This window comes from Erpetoichthys calabaricus, chromosome 8 (genome assembly GCF_900747795.2).
Source record: "Erpetoichthys calabaricus chromosome 8, fErpCal1.3, whole genome shotgun sequence".
Taxonomy (NCBI): Eukaryota; Metazoa; Chordata; class Cladistia; order Polypteriformes; family Polypteridae; genus Erpetoichthys; species Erpetoichthys calabaricus.
In genome coordinates this window covers 31,224,823-31,244,868 of record NC_041401.2, presented here as the reverse complement: position 1 = coordinate 31,244,868, position 20,046 = coordinate 31,224,823, and the positions used below count along the sequence as shown (strand labels likewise).

Sequence of the window (20,046 nt, the reverse complement as noted above, 5' to 3'; positions counted from 1 at the left end):
AGCTGGTTCCATCCTTGCCTCCACCACAACTGAGGAAGGCTCCAGTCCTCCCGTAACTCCCACAAGCGCACACGTATGGACATGCGTGTGGCCGAAAAACACAAAACAGTTGTTAAGAGGTCAAATGTCAAGCAAGTGATTGCTGCAAGAAGCAAAATGTGGGTAATTAACAATGTTTTAAGTAATAAAAAAGTGTGGACCAGAGGTCCTACGAGGGTTAAAGCTCTTAGCTGTCATCTGAAAGAAATTAACAAAAACCTCCCTGTGCGTGTGGAACAGCTCCTAAAAAGCAGGAAAGAAATTTGGCAGAAAGATAAGACATCTGTTTTTGCAGTGAATGGGGTCACCAGCTAAACAGTCACTCATTAAACATCATGTGACATGGGGGGGGGGGGGGGGGGTTTGGGGGCACTGTTCACAGAACGAAAGATCCTCCGATACTGAACAGATTTAATGCTCGTCTTCTCTCATAAACCACTCTGAGCAAAGACTGCGCATTCTCTTTTTTCCTCCTCCCCAGAAGAAATTTTCTTGAGTAAATTTAAAATGCACGGTACCTTAAACAGCACGATAACCTTAAGCCGATTAATCTGAAGTCATGCGACACTTTTAACATTTTCGTTTTAACACTCACTTTGCATATGCATTTAGGTGAATTGGTGCCTCTAAAATTGCCCTTGGCGTCCCATCTTGTGCGAGTTCCTGCCTTGCACTCAATGCTGCTGGGATAGGCTCTGGAACCCTGTGACATTTACATCTATTAACTTAGGCGATGCTTTTATCCAAGGTGACTAACAAAAGAGGTTAATATAATGGAGTAAACATCAGTTTGGGGACGGGACAAGGGTACAAAATTGATCACCACAAGTGAAGAGCGCAGAGCAAATTACAAGAGAGTTACAATTCCAAAGTTACAGAAACCTAAAAGCGGAGTTGGACAGAAATTCGCCAAACAAGAGGGTCTTCAAACTCATCTTAAACACATTGAGGGACTCTGAATTTCAGATGGAAGTGGGCAAGTCATTCCACCTGCCAGGAACTATACATGAAAAAGAGTTGACTGAGCGACCTGAATTAGAGTTAATGGGCTATAAATATGGAAGCACTTTTGGTACAGTAACACTTGAACCTCATTCTCCACCCACATTAGCAGGATATATGTGATATTCATCTGTAAAGCCTCTTTAAAGGTCGGCTCACTGGTGGGCACTGTTGCTTCACGGTGCCAAGGATGGGGGTTTAACTGCTGGCATTGTCACTGTCTCTGTGGAGATTGCAGGTTTTCTTCCGTCTCTGGATTACACCAACATATCAAAGATGTGTGTGGACATTTGTATAACTGTCTCTTTAGTGGGCTGGAGTTAGTGCTGCTGATTTGGTTCATCTCTTGATGCAGTCATTATATAGAGTTGGCATGTCATTCCCATAACTCCATGTGTTTCTCTTAGCATTCTCCACCACCATTACCATGATATACTATCTATAATGATCTGGTTCATCTCCTGCTGCAGTCACTATACGGTGTTGGTATGTCATAACCATCACTCCAAGGTTTTTTAACATTCTCCAAGTATTACCATGATACACAATTTGTAAAGTCTCTCTAATGAACGGCACACTGGTTAGTATTATTGCATTACGGTGCCAAGGATGTGGGCTGGATACCTGGCAATGTCATATCATCGTCTGTGTGGAGTTTGAAGGTTCTCTTTGGCCTTTGGATTACGCCCACACCCTAAGAGAAGCACAGACTGGCCACTAACATTTGAACATTTATATAACTGCCTCTCTAAAAGGGCTGCTGGTCCTGGCACAGTGGTTAGCTCTATAATCAACCAGAGATCTGGTTCGTGTTCTGGTCTGGTCACTATAAGGTGATGGCATGTCACTCCTATCACTCTATGGGTTTCCTGGAACTTTCCCCAGTCACATTAATTACCATGACATACTATCTGTAAAGATCTGGCTCATCTTCTGGTCCGGTCACTATATGATGTTGGCAAATCTTTCCCATCACTCCATGGTTTTTTTAACAGGTAGTTTAGTTTTCAAAGGCATGCATATTAGGTTAGCATCTCAGAACTGGCCCTGCATAAGTGAGACTACAGAATATCATGGCACATCAGTGGCTCCTTCACTCTAATTCAATTCCTGGTCCATTCACTTATTATGGCTGACATCTTTATCCTAGGCAACTTGTAACATTTGAGATATGATTGATTACACTTCTTTCATTTTTCCAGTTGGAGGTGAAGGGACTTGCTCACGGTCACACTGTGTCAGCAGTGGGATATGAGCTCATGACCTCAGGGTTTGAAGTCCAAAGCCTTAACTGTTAAGTCACCCTGCCTATGTAGGTCTGTGTTGGTCTTTCTCTGAGTTTCTTTGCTTAGGGTGATTAGAGATTCTAAATTAGCCTGGAATGATGGGAGTGCATCTGTGTGTGCCCAGCTCCTGCCTTGGCCCTGATGCTGCAAGGAGGGGCATGCGCTCCCCTAACATGATAGGGTTGACCTAATCAAATACAATAATAGCTTATGGATTTATAGCATTTGGCTATTAGATGTTAATAAACAATGGAAATTGTAACAGTCTCTCTCTCACTCTCTCTTTCTAGGACAAAGAACTTTTTTGGATTTTTTTGGTGTTTATGAATACGTGAAATAAAGTTCCTCTTCTATTTCAATGACTCAGAATACTTGCATTCATCTTCTCCAAAATTGAGATTAGTTGCCATGAAAAGAAATAAAGGAAAAAAAATGAGAGCAGTTACATTAAACTACTCAAGATTTGCTGGGAATTCAATTTGGATATTCCTGTTTGGCTGGACTGCCCCAATTCCTGAGGTTTACTGGCCCTGTTGCCATAACAACCTCCAATTATTTACTTCCTTTCAGAACATAAACCTGACTATTCTCGGGCCGTGTGCGCTTCTAGGCTCCACAGTGTGAAAACTTGGTTTGATTTACTCTCGTTATAATGTACTTATCATATAAAACAGAATTAAGAGAACATTCTCAATTTAGTAACAAAAAAATAGATCTAAAAAAGGTTGTAAAATACAAATCTAGCTATCCTAAGGCCCGCCCTGTCTATCTATACATTACATCATGCTTTCTATGCTTTTCTCATTCACATCAAATTCTATATTCAAATGCACCTAATCTTTGCTCTTATTCCATAGTGTGTTCCTATTGAGATAGACATGGATCGACAGGCTCCTCCACTGGGATGAATGGGCATCCCTGTCTCAGGAGCAAGGCAGGAAATAATGGACAGCCTGTCAGGACCCAACATACCCCTAGTATGCTAGGCGGCAGTGCTCCTCTGGTATGCCTCCACAGGGCTACATGAGAGAGAGAGAGAGAGAGAGAGAGAGAGAGAGAGAGAGAGAGAGAGAGAGAGAGAGAGAGAGAGAGAGAGAGAGAGAGAGAGAGAGAGAGAGAGAGAGAGAGAGAGAGAGAGAGAGAGAGAGAGAGAGAGAGAGAGAGAGAGAGAGAGAGAGAGAGAGAGAGAGAGAGAGAGAGAGAGAGAGAGAGAGAGAGAGAGAGAGAGAGAGAGAGAGAGAGAGAGAGAGAGAGAGAGAGAGAAGCCTGTGTGGAGATAATTGTAACAATAAATACTGATTTCAACCCAGGACTGTTATTTGGATAGTTGTGTCTGGGGTTTAGGGTCTGTTGCATACCCCACAAGCCAAAATATCTACTATATAATAAGTCAGCTTTATCTTTCTCTATCAGTTACATGGTGCCTTTCATACCTATGCCTTATATGGTGGTCTTCACATCTATTTATTCTGTGTCTTTAATATATATCTGTTTATTACATCGCATATCTATCACATTATTCTGTCTTTCCCCATCTGTTTATTATAAACTGTCTTTTATAGCTCTCCATCTATCTTACAGCACCTTTCCTATTGATCCAATATGATGCCTTTCTATATATATTTATTTTTATTACTTAGCAGATGCCTTTTTATCCAAGGTGACTTACAACATTTGAGATAAAACTGATTCCTGTTTTTTTTCCCAACTGGAGCACAGGCAGGTCAAGTGACTTGCTCAGGGTCACACGGTGTCAGTAGCAGGATTTGAACCCACCACCTCAGGGTTTGAAGCCCAAAGCCCCACTACAGAACACTGCCTGCTCATCTACTTCATAGTGTCTTACACATCTGTCTAACTATCTATCATCCATCCATCTTCTTAACCTGCTCACCCACAGCAGGGTAGCTGGAGCACTGGGTAAGCACAGGGCACAAGGAGCAGGAACAATTCCTGGACGGGTGCCATCCCAGCACTGGGTAAACATACAGACACAGACACACACAAGCACACACTAGGGCCAAATTAGCAATGCCAGTCCAGCTAACTTGCAAGTCTTTGGACTGTGGTATTAAACTGGAGAACCTGGAGGAAACTGATGCAGATATGGGGAGAACATGCAAACATCACGCACAACGTTATCTCTGATCTCCTTATTGTGAGGCAGCAGCACTATCACTGTGCTGCCACTTCTAGTGTTCTTATTCCCAGTCTTACTGTTGTGAGGCAACAGCGCTACCACCATGCCATTGTACCACCTTATTTATCATACAGTGCCTTTCACATCTGTGTACACTATATATTTATCATATAGTGTCCCTACCATACACTCATATCTATGTAGCCATTATACAATGCCCATCCCAAGTATCGATTATTAGCTATTACATTATTTCACTTGTTGTAATCAACTTTTGTTATCTGTCCTATTATGCTTGCTGAACAAACAGGCCCTAGCCTAACGTTACTTGATTATATTTACCTTTTATAAGTCACTTTGGATAAAAAAAGGCTGCCAAGCAAAAAAATTTTTAAATGTTATATAGTGACTTTCATATCTGTCTGCATATTACATGACGCCTTTCCTAGTCATTCTATCTACAGTATAATTAAAAAATTTGATTTTCTTCTTATTGTTGAGGAGGAGCCCATCTTTACACAAATCAGAACTTAATTAGTACACAGTTAAATACTGTAAGGCACATGTCGCGTTTGACACACTCGCCTTTACAGCATCGGCGAACAGATGAGATCAGTGGGCCACTCAGCAAAAGAAAACGTGAGCCCATCGGCTTCACAGAAACACGATGAGGGCCGAGACCTTCAAGGTGCGCAGCTTTGACAAATTCCGCAGTAACACCAAACAATAATTTGTATGCAGTGTCTAAGTGAACACAAGCATTGGCTTTCCAGAAACATTTTCTTGGCATCTTCCAGGTGCATGCCGGAGACTAAATTGGCTCAGTGGCCGTCCTCCCACTTGTCTAATTGCTTGCAGAGCTAACTTTTTTTTTTCTTCTTTTTTAAGTCTTGACTTCTTTGGTGGGATTAATTGAGTTTTCTACATGAGAATGCACTGCTGGATATATGCACTCTATAGGGGAAAAGGTTCTCAGAGATTTTCCACCACCTAATTAAAAAAAAAAAAAAAAAAAAAACGAAAAGAACGAAGCTTCTAATTTAGGAGTCTGATTTGAAATCTGATCATTTGTAAAGGATATCTAAAGTGCCTCCAGGACTGTGGACTGGATTGAAGCTTTGATGACAGAAGGATGGCTGGCTGGTCTTTAATCAGGAATTAATTATTTTCTATTAATCAAAACAAGTTAATTGATTTCACTTATTCACAGAACGTATACTGCAGATATTTTGTTAAAACCTTTTAACAAGAAGCACACTTTTATTTTTCTTTATAGCAACTTTCTACAGTGAACAGCATCTGAGAATACTTTACAAGTACAGACGCACAGTACAATGGTTTAATTAATCTTATATTATTGGAACCAAAGCAGTTTACGTGGCACACTGAGGGGCACACAAGACATCTGAGATCGGAGTGAAACACGCAACCTTCAAAATGAAAGTCTGATTGCTAGCCCACTATGCCACACTACCCTGACAAGAGTCTGCATGTTTTTCAATTAACATCCATGCTTGTAACAGAAGCTTTACGGCTCATTTTAAAGTAATCTAGCAGTGGGACCTGATGTTGACCGGGATGGGGGCACCAAATAAATTTTGGAATGTAACATAGTCTACAGTGTCCCCCCTACATCAGTGTTTTACAACCAGTGTGCCACAGCATGGTGGTGCACCGTGAAAGCTACTCAGGTGTGCCATGGAAATAATAGCGTAGCAGACCTGGGTCTGAACCCTTGAGGGACAATATCATCCGTAGGTGGTCAAGACCTGTCTGAGGAGACAGGACTAGCTGGAGAAGCTGGCATAAAAGCAGCTCCACGACAGCTATGGTAGAGCACTTCAGACTCATCTACTGGCTGAGTGTGTGGTCATTGAGCATGCAAGTTGCCTCTGAGGCAGAGAGGGGTGGACAAACGTATGAAGCAGCTTGGAGACGTGTCCAAACACTGTGAACACTGATCTCGGAGTGGCTTTTTTACGGACTTGTCTGGTAGTCGCACCCCTTCGGATGCCCCACCCTAAATAATTGGGGACTCTATACAAAATTTGGTGGAGATCAGTTCAACGTTGTGGACACACACTCAGCCTTACATACATCCATCCATCCATCCATTTTCCAACCCGCTGAATCCGAACACAGGGTCACGGGGGTCTGCCGGAGCCAATCCCAGCCAACACAGGGCACAAGGCAGGAAACAATCCTGGGCAGGGTGCCAACCCACCGCAGGACACACACAAACACACCCACACACACACCAAGCACACACTAGGGCTAATTTAGAATCACCAATCCACCTAACCTGCATGTCTTTGGAATGTGGGAGGAAACCGGAGCGCCCGGAGGAAACCCACGCAGGCACGGGGAGAACATGCAAACTCCACGCAGGGAGGACCCGGGAATCGAACCCAGGTCCCCAGATCTCCCAACTGCGAGGCAGCAGCGCTACCCACTGCGCCACCGTGCCGCCCCTTACATACATTATATGGCCAATAGTACATGGACGACAACCCTCCAAAAGACTCCGTTCAGGTGTTTCTTAGTAGGTGCATCAAATCAGCACACAGCCATGCAATTTCCATTGAAGGACACTGGCAGCAACATGGGGCGTACTGAATAGGTTCACAAAGTCACAGAGCGGCGTTGCCAATTGCCGAACCACGCAGTACATAAAAATCACCTGTCCTCACAACAAAGTTCCAAACTGCCTCTTGAAGCAACACCAGCACAAGTAATGTCTGTCAAGACCTTCAAGAAGTGGGTTTCCACAGCCAAGCAGCTGCCCAAAAGCCTAAGAGTACTTACTATGTGTAATGCCAAGCTTTGGCTGGAGTGGTGTAAAGCACGCTGCCTAACATTGGACTCTGGAGCAGTGGAAATGTGTTCTTTGGAATGATGAGTCACTTCGGTATCTGGCAGGCTGATGGAAGAATGTGGGCTTGGTGGATGCCAGGAGAAAGCTATCTTCTGGCCAACATGCTGATAAGTGGAAGATTCAAGTCCTGGAAATGCCAGAAGGAATGCTACTCCATTGGGCACTTGAGCAAGGCCGTTAATAAGCATTTGTTCCAGGGGCACCACACAAATAGTTGATCCTGAGCTCTGACCCCCAAGGTTCTCTCTCTTTCTGAGTGTAAATCAGGGTATATGGAAATTGACCAATTCCTAATGCAAATAAAGCGAGGCATCATTCATACTATCATTACATAGTGCCTACTGTAAAGTCTGGTGGAGGAGAGATAATGGCAGGGTTTGGGCTAGACCCCCTTGGTTCAGTGAATGGTACTGTTGACGCTACAGAATACAAAAACATTTTTAGACAACTGTGTGCTTCCATCTTTGTGATGGCAGCTTGCTGAATGCATATTTCTGTTCCAGCAAGACTGTGCCTGTGAGCACAAAGCGAGGTCAGGTCAGGTCAGGAAGGATGCACTGGTATAGCACGTTGCCACATCCACCACATGACAAAACAGCTTTGGAGACCTGTTAGTAACCCACAGGCAGACAGACAGTACAGTCCCACCCCCCGAAAATGACTATCTATTTGCCACAGCCAGGTGTTACATGGGTGTCCCCTTGGTCTGGTCCAGCCTCTCGAGTCCTATTCAATGATCACCATCGGAGAATCGCACCACATGGCCACAGTACCGTAACTGACACAAAGTCAAACCAGCAGTCCCCAAGGATTCTCCGAAAAAGACACAGTATCAAAGGAGTCCAGTCTTCATCTCAGTCACTAGATAGTGTCCATGTCTCGCAGCCATATAGGAAAACAGGAAGCACCAGGACCATAAAGGCTTGGACCTTCGTCCTTTTGCAGAGATATTGGGAGCGCCACACACCCCTTTCTTTCAGCGACCACATGAACCCCAATGCCATCCCAATCCTTCTACTGACATCATAGGAAGAGTCACTAGAGACATGAATGTCGTTGCCGAGGTAAGTAAACTTTTCAACGTGGGGTCCGTAAAGACATTTAGGAACTCAAGTGGCCTGCACAGATCCCCGTCCTCAACTCTACTGAACACCTCTGTGATCAACTGGAATGGTGTAAATTAGCATAATTTAGTGGTATCAGAGGTTATGTGTTTTGGTTTGCAGTGCACATTGAAATATAATAGCATTTGTTTTAAAATGTTATGAAGGGAGCTACTGAAAGGGTTAAAAGGTTGAGGTAATACACAAAATGTACCAAGGGATGATTAAGAGATCAGTAAATGTCCTGTAAACAACAAAACTGGACAGTTGTTACACACACAGAAATCTCAAGGGTGATAGCTAAACTCCAAAGATATGAGAAGAACAAGAATATTTTATAGAAGTCATTTGGGTGTAGACCACTGAACCAAACAGAGTACATGTAAGCATTGACTGACACTGTTCTGTAAATTCAACTGTTCATAAAACTGACCTCTGTCCTTTCACTTTTGATCATGCTGCTATAATGGACTGCTGTGATGGATGTTCCCTCTTCAGCATGGCACTGCTAGAGTAAATAAATGATGCAGATGGTCAAGCTTTCTCTTGCCTGATTACCAAATTAAGAAGGTTTTATCAAACTTGTCCCAGTAGAAGATAAGTTTCTTTCTGTAATTAAGATGTTGATTTCTACCACAATAGTGACTGTGCACAAGGTTTTCTCAATACGCACAGATTCCAACCGACACACTGCCGTAATCATGTGGAAAAGAGAAGAGTGGCGGCTTTTACGGCAGCAAAAAAAGAGGGTCAACTCCATGTTAATGTTCACGGTACTGGAATGGGATGTCCAACAAGCTCATACAGGTGTGATGGTTGGGTATCCACAAAACCAAAGTGGTTGTAGTTTTTCCTTCAAGTCGCTTTCTTAATTGGTGACTGATTTCTGTTGCCAATTGACTTCTTTTCCCTTCCCTTTAATTGCCTTGCATTTCAAGACTCAGTCCTTTGAATTGTTTCTTTCTTTCTTAAATGGCAGAAAAACAAAAATGAGATGTGAAATGAGCCATCAGATGACCAGCTAAGTTGCGGTCTCAAGCTCCAAATTCACTCCAACAAGTTTCTTAATCAGAAGCCGATTCTCGTTGTTAATTAAACCCGTTATTAAACTCCATGGTTGCTCTCATTTTGCCACAGCAGACATTTCCAAAACTGCTGATTACAGGAGCTACACACGAAGAGTCTTTACTCATACTGCAGAGGTGACATCACCAGACGCCATTCATCTGCAGACCAGACTAATCCAGAAGGAGCAGAGGACCTCAAAGTGTCTCCATACAGACGGGTGCTGACCCACTGACTACTCTATAGGCAAGCATCAAGGATCTGAACTTAATGTGTGCTGCTACATGGAGCCAGTATTGTGATATGAAAATTTGGAGAAACCTGTGCCCACCTCGGCTGGTTGAACACTAGATGCGCCACTGCATTTTGAATTATCTACAGCAGCTTGGTGACATATTGTGGTGCTCCTGCTAGCAGGCCAGCACTTGTTTTGTTAGATTCGGTTAGTTAATGAAACTGTGGTGATGCAATGAAGGAGAGACGACCAACATGTTCATTAGCAGTTATGTGCAAAGCTGCCTTGGACAAGTGTTACTTACTTTTGCCATCTGAGCTTGAACTCCATTAGCTTTTAAAGCTGAAACAGCCTTCTGAGCAGCAGTTGGGTTGTCAAAGTCCACAAAACCATAACCTGGAACAAAAAAAAAAAAACAACGTAATTAATAAGCAATAATATTACATCACCTAACATGTCAAAGAAATGGCACGTTCAAAATTCACCCTAAAATTGTAACACTTTCAGTGCTGCTTAATTCAAACGGAGTCTTCAGGGGGCTAGAACCTGAGGCAGGAAATAACACTGGCTGGAGTGCCAGTCCACTGCAGGGCCCATTTAGAGTCATTAGTTGACCTAATGTGCATTTGGATGTGGGAGGAAAACCTACACAGACATGGAGAGAACATGGAAACAAGGTGGGTGCAGGAATTGAACCTGGGATGCTGTGGCTGCCTAAACACAATGTCACCCTTTTTACAATTATACACATCCACAGTGATGCGTTCTTTCGGTTGTGACCCTTGGACTAGATGTCCTCTGAGGCATTCACAGTTAACCTTGAACACATAACCTTCACTCGGCTGGGTCGACTTTAATTACACAACACTCTTACTGGCAAACAAAGCTGTTTGTGCTGTAGAACTACGTGAACAAAAGAAAAATCAGGGCTTGATCCGAGTGCCGACGGTGCCATGAGACTAGTAAGCAGCACATCAGCACAGACAAAAGACAAGAGCAGGTTGTGAACTGCGGAGAAGAACAAGGTGAAAGGCGCACCAGGGCAAATGGCCAAACCAAGTAGGTAAAGGGTTCAAAGTGGACACAATGAGTGACCCTGTTCATCTGCCAAGACGTCTAGGGCTGGCTCTCAGCCCACCTCACGGTTTGAAATCTGTGCAGACTTACGTGGGTACAGCGCAAGAACCAACCCTGGATGGGACGCCAGTCCACCACTGGGCACACTCACTCACAATGGCCCAGTTCAGTGGTGACAGGTAACATGGTGACATGGGAAAAAGAGTGGAGGATGCTGGGAGAATTAAAGAAATACTGTCATTTTTATAGATTTACCAGTTGTGTGTTTAATTTTAATTTTTTTAACAAACACACTGTACAGCAGTTAAGTGGGCCTTATCCCAGAACTACCAGACGATTGGCACTGAAAATGAACGGCAGCTTACTGCTGTCCTAATTAGTTTTTATTCTATTATAAGGCACACTTTACATTCATTATTTAATATCAGCAACTGATGCTCTTTAGCACAGAAAACATGTACTTTACAAAATTTCAACTTGCCTGTGTCAGATTTTTGGATGAATTAATGGAAAATTTCAGGAAAATTAAAAAATAAATAATTTTGAGTTTTTACTTAAGCCTATTACTTTTGTTTTTGCACAAACTATGTCCATGTATCTTTCAAGACTAAGATTTCCAAGAAATTACTAGGATGGAAACAGACAACTATAAAATGTACAATAGACAGACATGAAACACACTACATAACAGCGAGATGTGAAAGGCACTATATAATAGTCAGACAGATATAAAGTGAAACATATAGTATTTATAAAGGTAGTGTAACAGATTGATAGGTATATGGATAGATGTGACGGGCACTGATAATATATAGATAGACATGAAAGGTGCTATATAGCATAAAGGTAGCCAGAAAATAAAAATATAACTGATATGAAAGGCACTATATGACAGACAGACAGACAGAATACATATTAATGGCACTGTGGAAAGATACAAAAGGCGATATATAACACTTATGAAAGGCAGTGTAAAAGGTAGATGGTTAGACAGACTGATGTGACAGGCACTATCAATATATTGATGGATATGGAAGGACCTATAAAACAGATATGTAAGATACTACATAAGATGGGTAGCCAGATATAAAAGGCAAAATATTATGATTTGAAAGGCAAAAGACAAAAAGCAATTTATGACATACATTAAGGTCAGTATGTGTAATTCAGTTTAACTTGAGACTCTACATTTGCCCTTTGTAAGGGTGAGCGTACATGTGAGTGGGACCTGTGCTAGACTGGCACCCTGACCAGGGTTGGCTCCCACCCTGTCCTCCGTACTCCAACCCCTTCTGGCCCTGAATTACATATAATAAACAGACATGAAAAACAATACATAAAAGGTATGAAAGGCACTATATAATAAGATAGGTATTGAAGAGTTAAAAGGCAATATATCACAGATGTGCAGGACAGTATATGTTAGATATGAAAGGCACTATAAAACAAGCAGATAGATGTAAAAGGAACTTCATAATAAACAGTTGTTGGTAACTGCAGACAAAACTTAAAGATGTGGGGTTGGTGAACTGACACGCCTCTCCAGTAATTTGCATACCAAATGGGCGTGGTTTACAGTTTTTTTTTTAATTAATTCAATTGGAGTATCCAAGTAGCGTAAACATTCAAGCTGCACGCCACTTCGCTTTTGTGACATCAACTACACGACGACCTGCGACAGTCGCACTGTGTTTTCCAATCACACTCGTCAGCTGACCTGGCAATGTGTACAGGACGTCCGCCAGCCCGAACAGCACTATTGTGTCACAATGGAGGCGCGTTTATGGCGTGAGACAACCAACCTGTTAGGGATAATGAGATGAAGTACTTATCCAAATAAACAGACGTTTTAAGAGAAAACAGTGAAATTCAAGAATGCGTAATTAATTTTGATTTTCACCATAAAGTAATAATCTGGGCCCTGTTCTCATGTCATTCCTGCTGCAATTTCTGTCAGCTACGCCGGCCAACTTTGCTCCAGTTAAAGTGGCAGACTTGGCACCAAAGCCCGCATCGGCCATCTGCCAGTCAGGCAGAGCCGTCCATAATAGAGACAGTATACGCCCAGGGTGCCCCTATGTTTATTACACTCAAAGAAAAAAAAATCATAAAACGAAATGCTGTTAAAACACATCAAATAAAACTGAAAACCTGCAGCCCGCCTGCTGCCCACCAAAGCCCACCACTGTCCACTTCTCACTTTGTGGTCATCCACTTTGGACAGATCTCCCAGAACGGCACAGTCTGTTCAAGGGCGTACTTCGGTTTACATTTGCAGTAGTTGCGGCCAATAATCAAAATTACAGGAAACTTTTCTCATCGGTTTGTGGATGCCTCTGTGGGCGGACGATTTGGGAATAAAGCGAGGATTAAATGTGCGCAGACAGTGCATAACCTTCTGGTGAGTCTCCTTTAAGGCAAGGGGCCAAAGGAAAGGAACGGAGAGGAAGGGGGAGGCGAGGGGAGCACAAGTCAGACACCTCTGGCTCTCTTCTCAATGGCTTCAAAAACTCGACAAGATAAAAAAGTGGAGAGAATGAGAGAATAATAGATAGCTTCGTGTTCAAGGCTTCTACAAATAGACGAAAAACACATAGCATTTAGGGAGAAACCTGCCATACATTCAACGTACGGAAAGCCACCAGACTTGGAGCAGGAAAAGCAGAAAAAAAAAGTGGCAGCCCCAGCCAAGTCTGAGCGAGAACGGCCAGATTGTGCAAGCGTGACTTTGAATGGGACCGAGCGAAGGACGCTCAACTGTCAGAGGAATCACATGGCGGCTTGACAAGAGCTGCTTCTCGGCTTAAATGAGTGAGAAACGACATCTGCCAAGAGGCACGGTGGGCAGCCAGCTGTCAGCAGAGTGGGTGAGGCGGCCTCCCCTCAGCACTGAGCACCTTCACCAAGCTCTGCTGCTTCGAGGATGTGTGAATGGAAGGCGAGCACAAGAACCTCAGCCTGGGGAAGCAAGCGGGATTTGTAAAGATCACAGAGCAGAGCATATCCTTCAAGAAGCCAGTACCTTTGCATTTGTTTGTCGTCTTGTCCAGGATGGCCTTCGTGGACACAATTTTGCCGTACCTTTGGAAGAAGAAAGAAGACATTAGAATTCAGGAAGAGCTGCCGATACCCGTGTTCACAATCAAGACAGGCGCCTGGTGTTCTGCAGCACAAGCACATCACACCAAGGCGGCCTTGTATGCCTTTATTCTTTAAATTGTTAGATGCATTTTCATTAAACAGAAAATTACGAGTTTTTTTTTTCTTTTTTGGGGGCAGAAACTGTCCACCATCAATATAGTCCATCCATTAATGAACCCTTTAACTATAGCGTGGCGTGGGAAGCTGGAGTCAACCCTGAAAGTGTTTCACTGGATGGGACAGCACACTCCATCACGAAGACTAAGTCTGGGTCACACTGGGCTAAGCAAGCAGACAAAATACAAAATTTCAAAATCCCTACATATAGGATAATGGGCAAGTACCCCAGAATTGTGACCGCCACTAATATATGTTAATATTTAGAAAAATAATTAAATCAAGACATACACAATAAATAAATATTCTGTAATGTGACAATAAACAAAAACAATAACTGACCATACTGTTAAATAAGTCATTATTACGTCATTTTCCAGTCTGCTCAATCCAGACCAGGGTCACATGCTGGTTTTTAGGGGGGCGGAGTCCATCGAAGGAACAAACCCTGGACAAGGCAGCTGGCCATCGCAGGGCAAACACACACTCTTTAGCATCGTCAATTCACCTAACATGAATGTCTTTAGACAGCGGAAGCAAACCCACACATGCCTCTTGCTTTGTTCACATGCATCAGACAGGTGGTAAATACATGTTCCTAAGGTGGAAATTCCATATGAACGTCCGACAAACTTGGAACTCATGTTTAGTCTGTGTGATGTTGGAAGTATTTAGGAGAAGGGCCTAGCTGCAGACCTCTGGAGCCCTGCGATTTTGGAGCTCTACTGAACAGCCATTTGAATTGCAACCTTTATGTCACAGGATTTACAGTGAAAACTGTCGTTGAGTGCATTGGACTCCACACTGAAAACTCTAAGATGGTTCTGCAGCCTGTTAACACAAAAAGACACTCCACACAATAGCCACCATTGCTCCTACATAAGGTAACCCACCTAGAAACCTAATCTTAACAGTATGGTTAGGATGTTTTATGAGAACGAAACACGAGGGTCGCCTTGAAATGGGCGTTGTAAATGAAAGGTGTAAATGACTGGGCATATTGCGTAATGTCACTGATGTGTGAGGCAAAGCCGACCTATTCTGCATTCGTCATACGGTGGAGCTAGGAAGTCGTAACTCGTAGTTGCATCATTTACAACCTCTGCACGTCTGTGCTCCTCACGTAGGGAAGTAAATATGGATGCCCCATGAAGGCAGGCGTTTGGCTGCTGTTCCACCAACGCACGCTGACTAATAGTTCTATAGTCCTGATCGATGAAGACCAAGAAAGGCACAAAAAGTACATTGTCAGGTCTAAAAAAAGATTATTATGCTTTTGGTCAAGATACACAAAGATATCTGCTGAGAAGCTGCAATTAATAAAACTGTACAATGCAACCAACCATTGAGTGCCATATAACACAGCAGTGCATATCAAGCTGACAGCAGTTATTCTGTTACTGTTCATTCTGTAGAGTTAATGTTTACCTCCACAATATTCTGTATTACAGGTTAAAGTGATTCATTTAAAGGAAATTCTTCTAATAAACACATTAAACCTATGAAGTGTTACTGCACTCCTCCTGCCTGCAGTGTACGCCGCCATTTTGGATTGACATCATCCTCTGAAGTCGGAAAAAACTCGCACTTGAGAGACCAGGCCTGAGCGTGCGAGTGGGAATTCTGTCTCCCGAGTGGCAGGTTGGAAATTGAGAGTTCTGAGTTTTAGTTGAATGCAGCTTAATCATCGCCGAACGTGTGCAGTTTGACTGGCTCCTCAGGTCTGCAGCTGGACTCTTATCAGTATTCAAAGCCCCGCATTGTGACGCTTCACCTGCCCACCGCAGTGCATTCACGTGAATTTCCGGGAAGACTATTTGGAGAAGCATGATGTTGCTGTCGATTTGTTTCATGGTCTGTACAAAAAACAATGAAAGATAAACTGTACATTTTCATGAAAATAAAGACCAAACTATACGTATTAAATGTGTATCACTTTGCTCTAAATGTAATTCTACCACAAAAATGGCATTTCTGGCTGACCAGGTTATATTATTTATGTTATACACTTGACTAAGGTGAAAGGTCAATATTATGGCACAAGTCGGAGAATTAGGGTAGCTCTGTTTTTTCCAAATTGTCTGACTTGGGAGCTTCCATAGAATGCGATATTTGCCAGCTCTGCCCGATGGCATGTAAATGCAGCATCAGAAACATGGGGCTTGTAGAAGACATTTATGTGCTACTGGACTGTGGAAATTCCATTCAATCGTCCTACAAACGCAGAGCTACGAGAGCCAGAAATGGCACTGTTGTGGGTGAACTACATTTGTAGTGAAGTGATACACATATAATACGTTAAAAATATGCACTTTATCTTTAATTTTTTTTCTTTACAGACCATGTAACAAATCAATAGCAAAATTGCATTTTCAAAATGTTCTGACTGGAAATTCACGTGAACAAACTTAAATGGGAAGGTGACTGGTAACTCAGAATGGTAGGTCTGGCCGCATTCACAGGCTTTGTTTACTCAGAGTTGTCCGAGATCGTAGGGTGTTCATGTGGAATTTCTGATTTGGAAACTCGAGTTTACTATATATGCGATAAATATGCAAATACAGCATCAGACAGCAGGTGAGTGCGGCAAAAGCTACTAGAATTCACCAAGAAGTGACGTACAGTAACTCTGACCTTTCACCTTAGTCAATTGCATAAAATTAAAAATATAACCTGTTCAGTAAGAAATGCAATTTTTGTGGCTGAATGACATTTGGAGCAAAGTGATACACATGTGATAAGTTTAGTTACTCTCTGTCCCCCCCCAAAAAATGACAAGTTTATCTTTGATTGCTTTTTCTACAAACCAAGTAACAAATTAACAGCGGCCATGTGTTCCTCCAAATATTCTGACAGGAAAGTCACGTGAACAAGGCACTGAAGTGGGAAGGAGAAAGGTCACAAGCTGGAGCTCAGAAAACTCTGACAGCACGTGAAGGCAGCATACGAGCCACAGTGTGTGTGTGTGTGTGTGTGTGTGTGTGTGTGTGTGTGTGCAGCTGCTTTAATTCAAGAAGCCCTAAACGGAGTCTGCATATGAAGTGTGGTGTCCGTCTATTAATGCAGCACTTGATGGCCAAACGTTTGTGTGCGCTCACCCATCAAAACACAGTGCTTGCTAAAGCTCACCCTCTCCACCTTGATGGGCTTTCATTTCAAATTGTGTGCAGTATCAGTGGAATGAATTAAAGAAGAACTTATTAAACATAAGAACATACATAATAAGCAATACAAAATGTATTTCATGATGCATTTGTTATTAATGCTCACATACAGTGGGTATAGAAAAGAATTGCGCCGCCGCTTTCCAAAATATTTACATGTTGTTGCTGTATTTACTCATTGCAAGTTATAACAGCAAAGTGAAAGAAATAACAGCAACAGTTCAAAAAAAATATAAACCCAGAATCACTGAGATGGTTAAAGGATCGCCTCCTCCTAAGAATCCTTGTAAACTCAATCAGGTGTAACTAATCCCCTTCTGCACTGCACCCCAAACTACTTGGCTTCCACCTGTGATCAGCTGTATCCTTTCTGATTTGTTCAGCTATTCCTGGACCATTCCAGTACTTGGAAGTGCAACAGAAAGCAAACAATCAACTATGGGCAGCAAGGCACTGCCAAATGATCTCTGGGATAAAGTTGTGGACGGACAAAGGTCAGGAGACGGATACAAATACATTTCAAAGACTTTTATCAATCCCTAGGAGCACACAGTAAAGTCTATAATCAAAAAGTGGAAAGTGTTTGGTACTACTAGGACCCTTCCTGGCCATCCCTCCTAACTGGACTGAAGAGCGAGATGGAAACTTGTCAGACAGGCTATCAAGAGGCCTATGGCAGCTCTGAAGCAGTTACAGGAATTTTTGGCAAAGAGTGGTCATTGTGCACAGGCGACAACAATATTACAAATGCTCCACAAATGTGAAATGATAGGGGAGGTTGCAAGAAAATAGCCACTCCTCAAGACAGGCGGCGTTAAGGCTCGATTGAGCTTTGCCAAAACACACCTTGAAGATACTGTGGTCAAATATAAAAAGGTATTATGGTCAGATGAAACCAAAACTGAAACTATTTGGCTATGATGCCAAACAGTATATTTGGTGGAAAGCCAACACAGTTTACCATCCAAAACACCCCAAACCTACAGTGAAGCACGGAGGTGGAAGCATCCTGTTGTTGGGGGTGTTTCTCTGCAGCAGAGACTGGGGCACTTGTTAAGATAGAAGGAAAAATGGATGGGGCAAAATAGCGTCAAATGTTTTGAGGAAAACTTGCTGCCCTCTGCCAGAAAGTTGTCAATGGGAAGAAGGTTCACCTTCCAACATGACAATGACGCGAAGCACACAGCAAAACTGACCACACGGTGTCTAAAGGAGAAAAAGGTGAACATCCTTGTGTGGCCCAGTCAGAGCCCAGACTTAAACCAGACTGAAAATCTGTGGAATGACTTGAAGACTGTAGTCCACAACAGTCACCGTCCAGTTTGACTGAACTTGAGAAGTTCTGTAAAGACGAGTGGGCAAATATTACAAGTCTAGATGTGCAAAGTTGGTAGAGAAGAATCCCAACAGACTTATGGCTGTCATCAAAGCTAAAGGAGGTTCCACAAAGTACTGACACAGGGGGTGATCTTTAACCATCTCAGTGATTCTGGGTTTATATTTTTTTATTTTTTTCCTGAACTATTGCTATTATATCTTTCACTTGGCTGTTATAACTTGCATTGAGTAAAGACAACTGGAGAAATATTTGTTGTGTGTGTCTACAATTTCACTCTACAAAGCAATAAATAATGTGTTAATATTTGGATTGATTCTTTCCTATACCCACTGTATCAGTGTTTTTTTTAATTTATTGTCTGATTTCACAATGCATGTATTTATTTAATCTTCTCTGAAATATTACTAAATAATCTGTCAATTCACTCACCAGGCAAGCCAATATAACATTTAGCTAAACATCACAAAAGGCAGATCTCCAATTGGAAAGCAATGCCATAAACATGCAACAATTGACAGGAAGACGCTTATTGAGATAACTGAGCTATTATACGTATTGATAAGTGTAATAAGTGGCTCAAGGGTCCTGCAGAAATAATCATTACACAATTACTTTTATATAGGAAATAAAATGTTCAGCTGATGGCTCAAAACTAATGATATTTACTAAATGAGCAGAAATCATCAAATTCTGAACAGCAGCACCATATAAAACACTGGAAGTGCACGTTGGATCTACATAGCTCATGTTTTGTAGCAGCATTTATTTCTTCTCAGCAAGTCCAACTTTACATGATAGACAGTGACAATAAGAACATCACAAGTTTGACAAATGAGAGGAGACCGTTCAGTCCATCCAGCCCGTTTCTTTAGCTGATAGCTAAGCTGTCTCAATATCTCATCCAGATACTGTACTTCTTGAAGGTTGTCAAGGTTTCTGCTTCAACTACATGTCTAGGTAGTTTGTTCCAGAGTCCCTCAACTCTTTGCATGAAGAAGTGCTTCCTGGCTTCAGTCCTAAATGTACTTCCCCTTAATTTCCACAAGTATGTGATTCACCGTTAACCTGAAAGAGTTCTGCTGGATTTACTTTGTCAATGCATTTGTGAATGTTAAATACCTGGATCAGATCCCCACACAGTCTCTTCTGCTCGAGACTAAACAGGTCTAACTCTCTGAGTCTATCAGAGCAGGCCAAGTCCTCAAGTCCCATGATGCACCTGGTTGATCTCTGCACAGCTTCAAGTGCTGCTATGTCTTTCTTGTAGTATGGTGACCAGAGCTGCACACAGGACTCCAGATGTAGTCTTATGAGTGCATTCTATAGTCTGAGCATAGTACCCCTTGACTTGCACTTTTTATCACATAACCTAACATTTTAATGTACTTTGAAGATCAGGTGTTCCCAACCTTTGCAGTGTCACAACCCAGTGTGTCACACGCCAGTGTGTTCTTGACCCACGT

The 20,046-nt window shown here is 42.4% G+C and overlaps 1 protein-coding gene across 7 annotated transcripts in view; it reads right to left on the bottom strand.

The window, feature by feature from the left end:
• The window catches only part of LOC114655431 (RNA-binding motif, single-stranded-interacting protein 1-like), a 510,690-nt gene that overhangs the window by 85,274 nt on the left and 405,370 nt on the right, over nucleotides 1-20,046 (bottom strand). For all 7 annotated transcript variants that reach the window (XM_028806410.2, XM_051930584.1, XM_028806409.2 and 4 more), the window contains exons 3-4: nucleotides 13,845-13,903; nucleotides 10,050-10,141 (exon numbers count right to left, since the gene is read on the bottom strand). In XM_028806410.2, coding sequence (XP_028662243.1) covers nucleotides 10,050-10,141; nucleotides 13,845-13,903 — 151 coding nt within the window. The remainder of the gene's footprint in view (nucleotides 1-10,049; nucleotides 10,142-13,844; nucleotides 13,904-20,046) is intronic.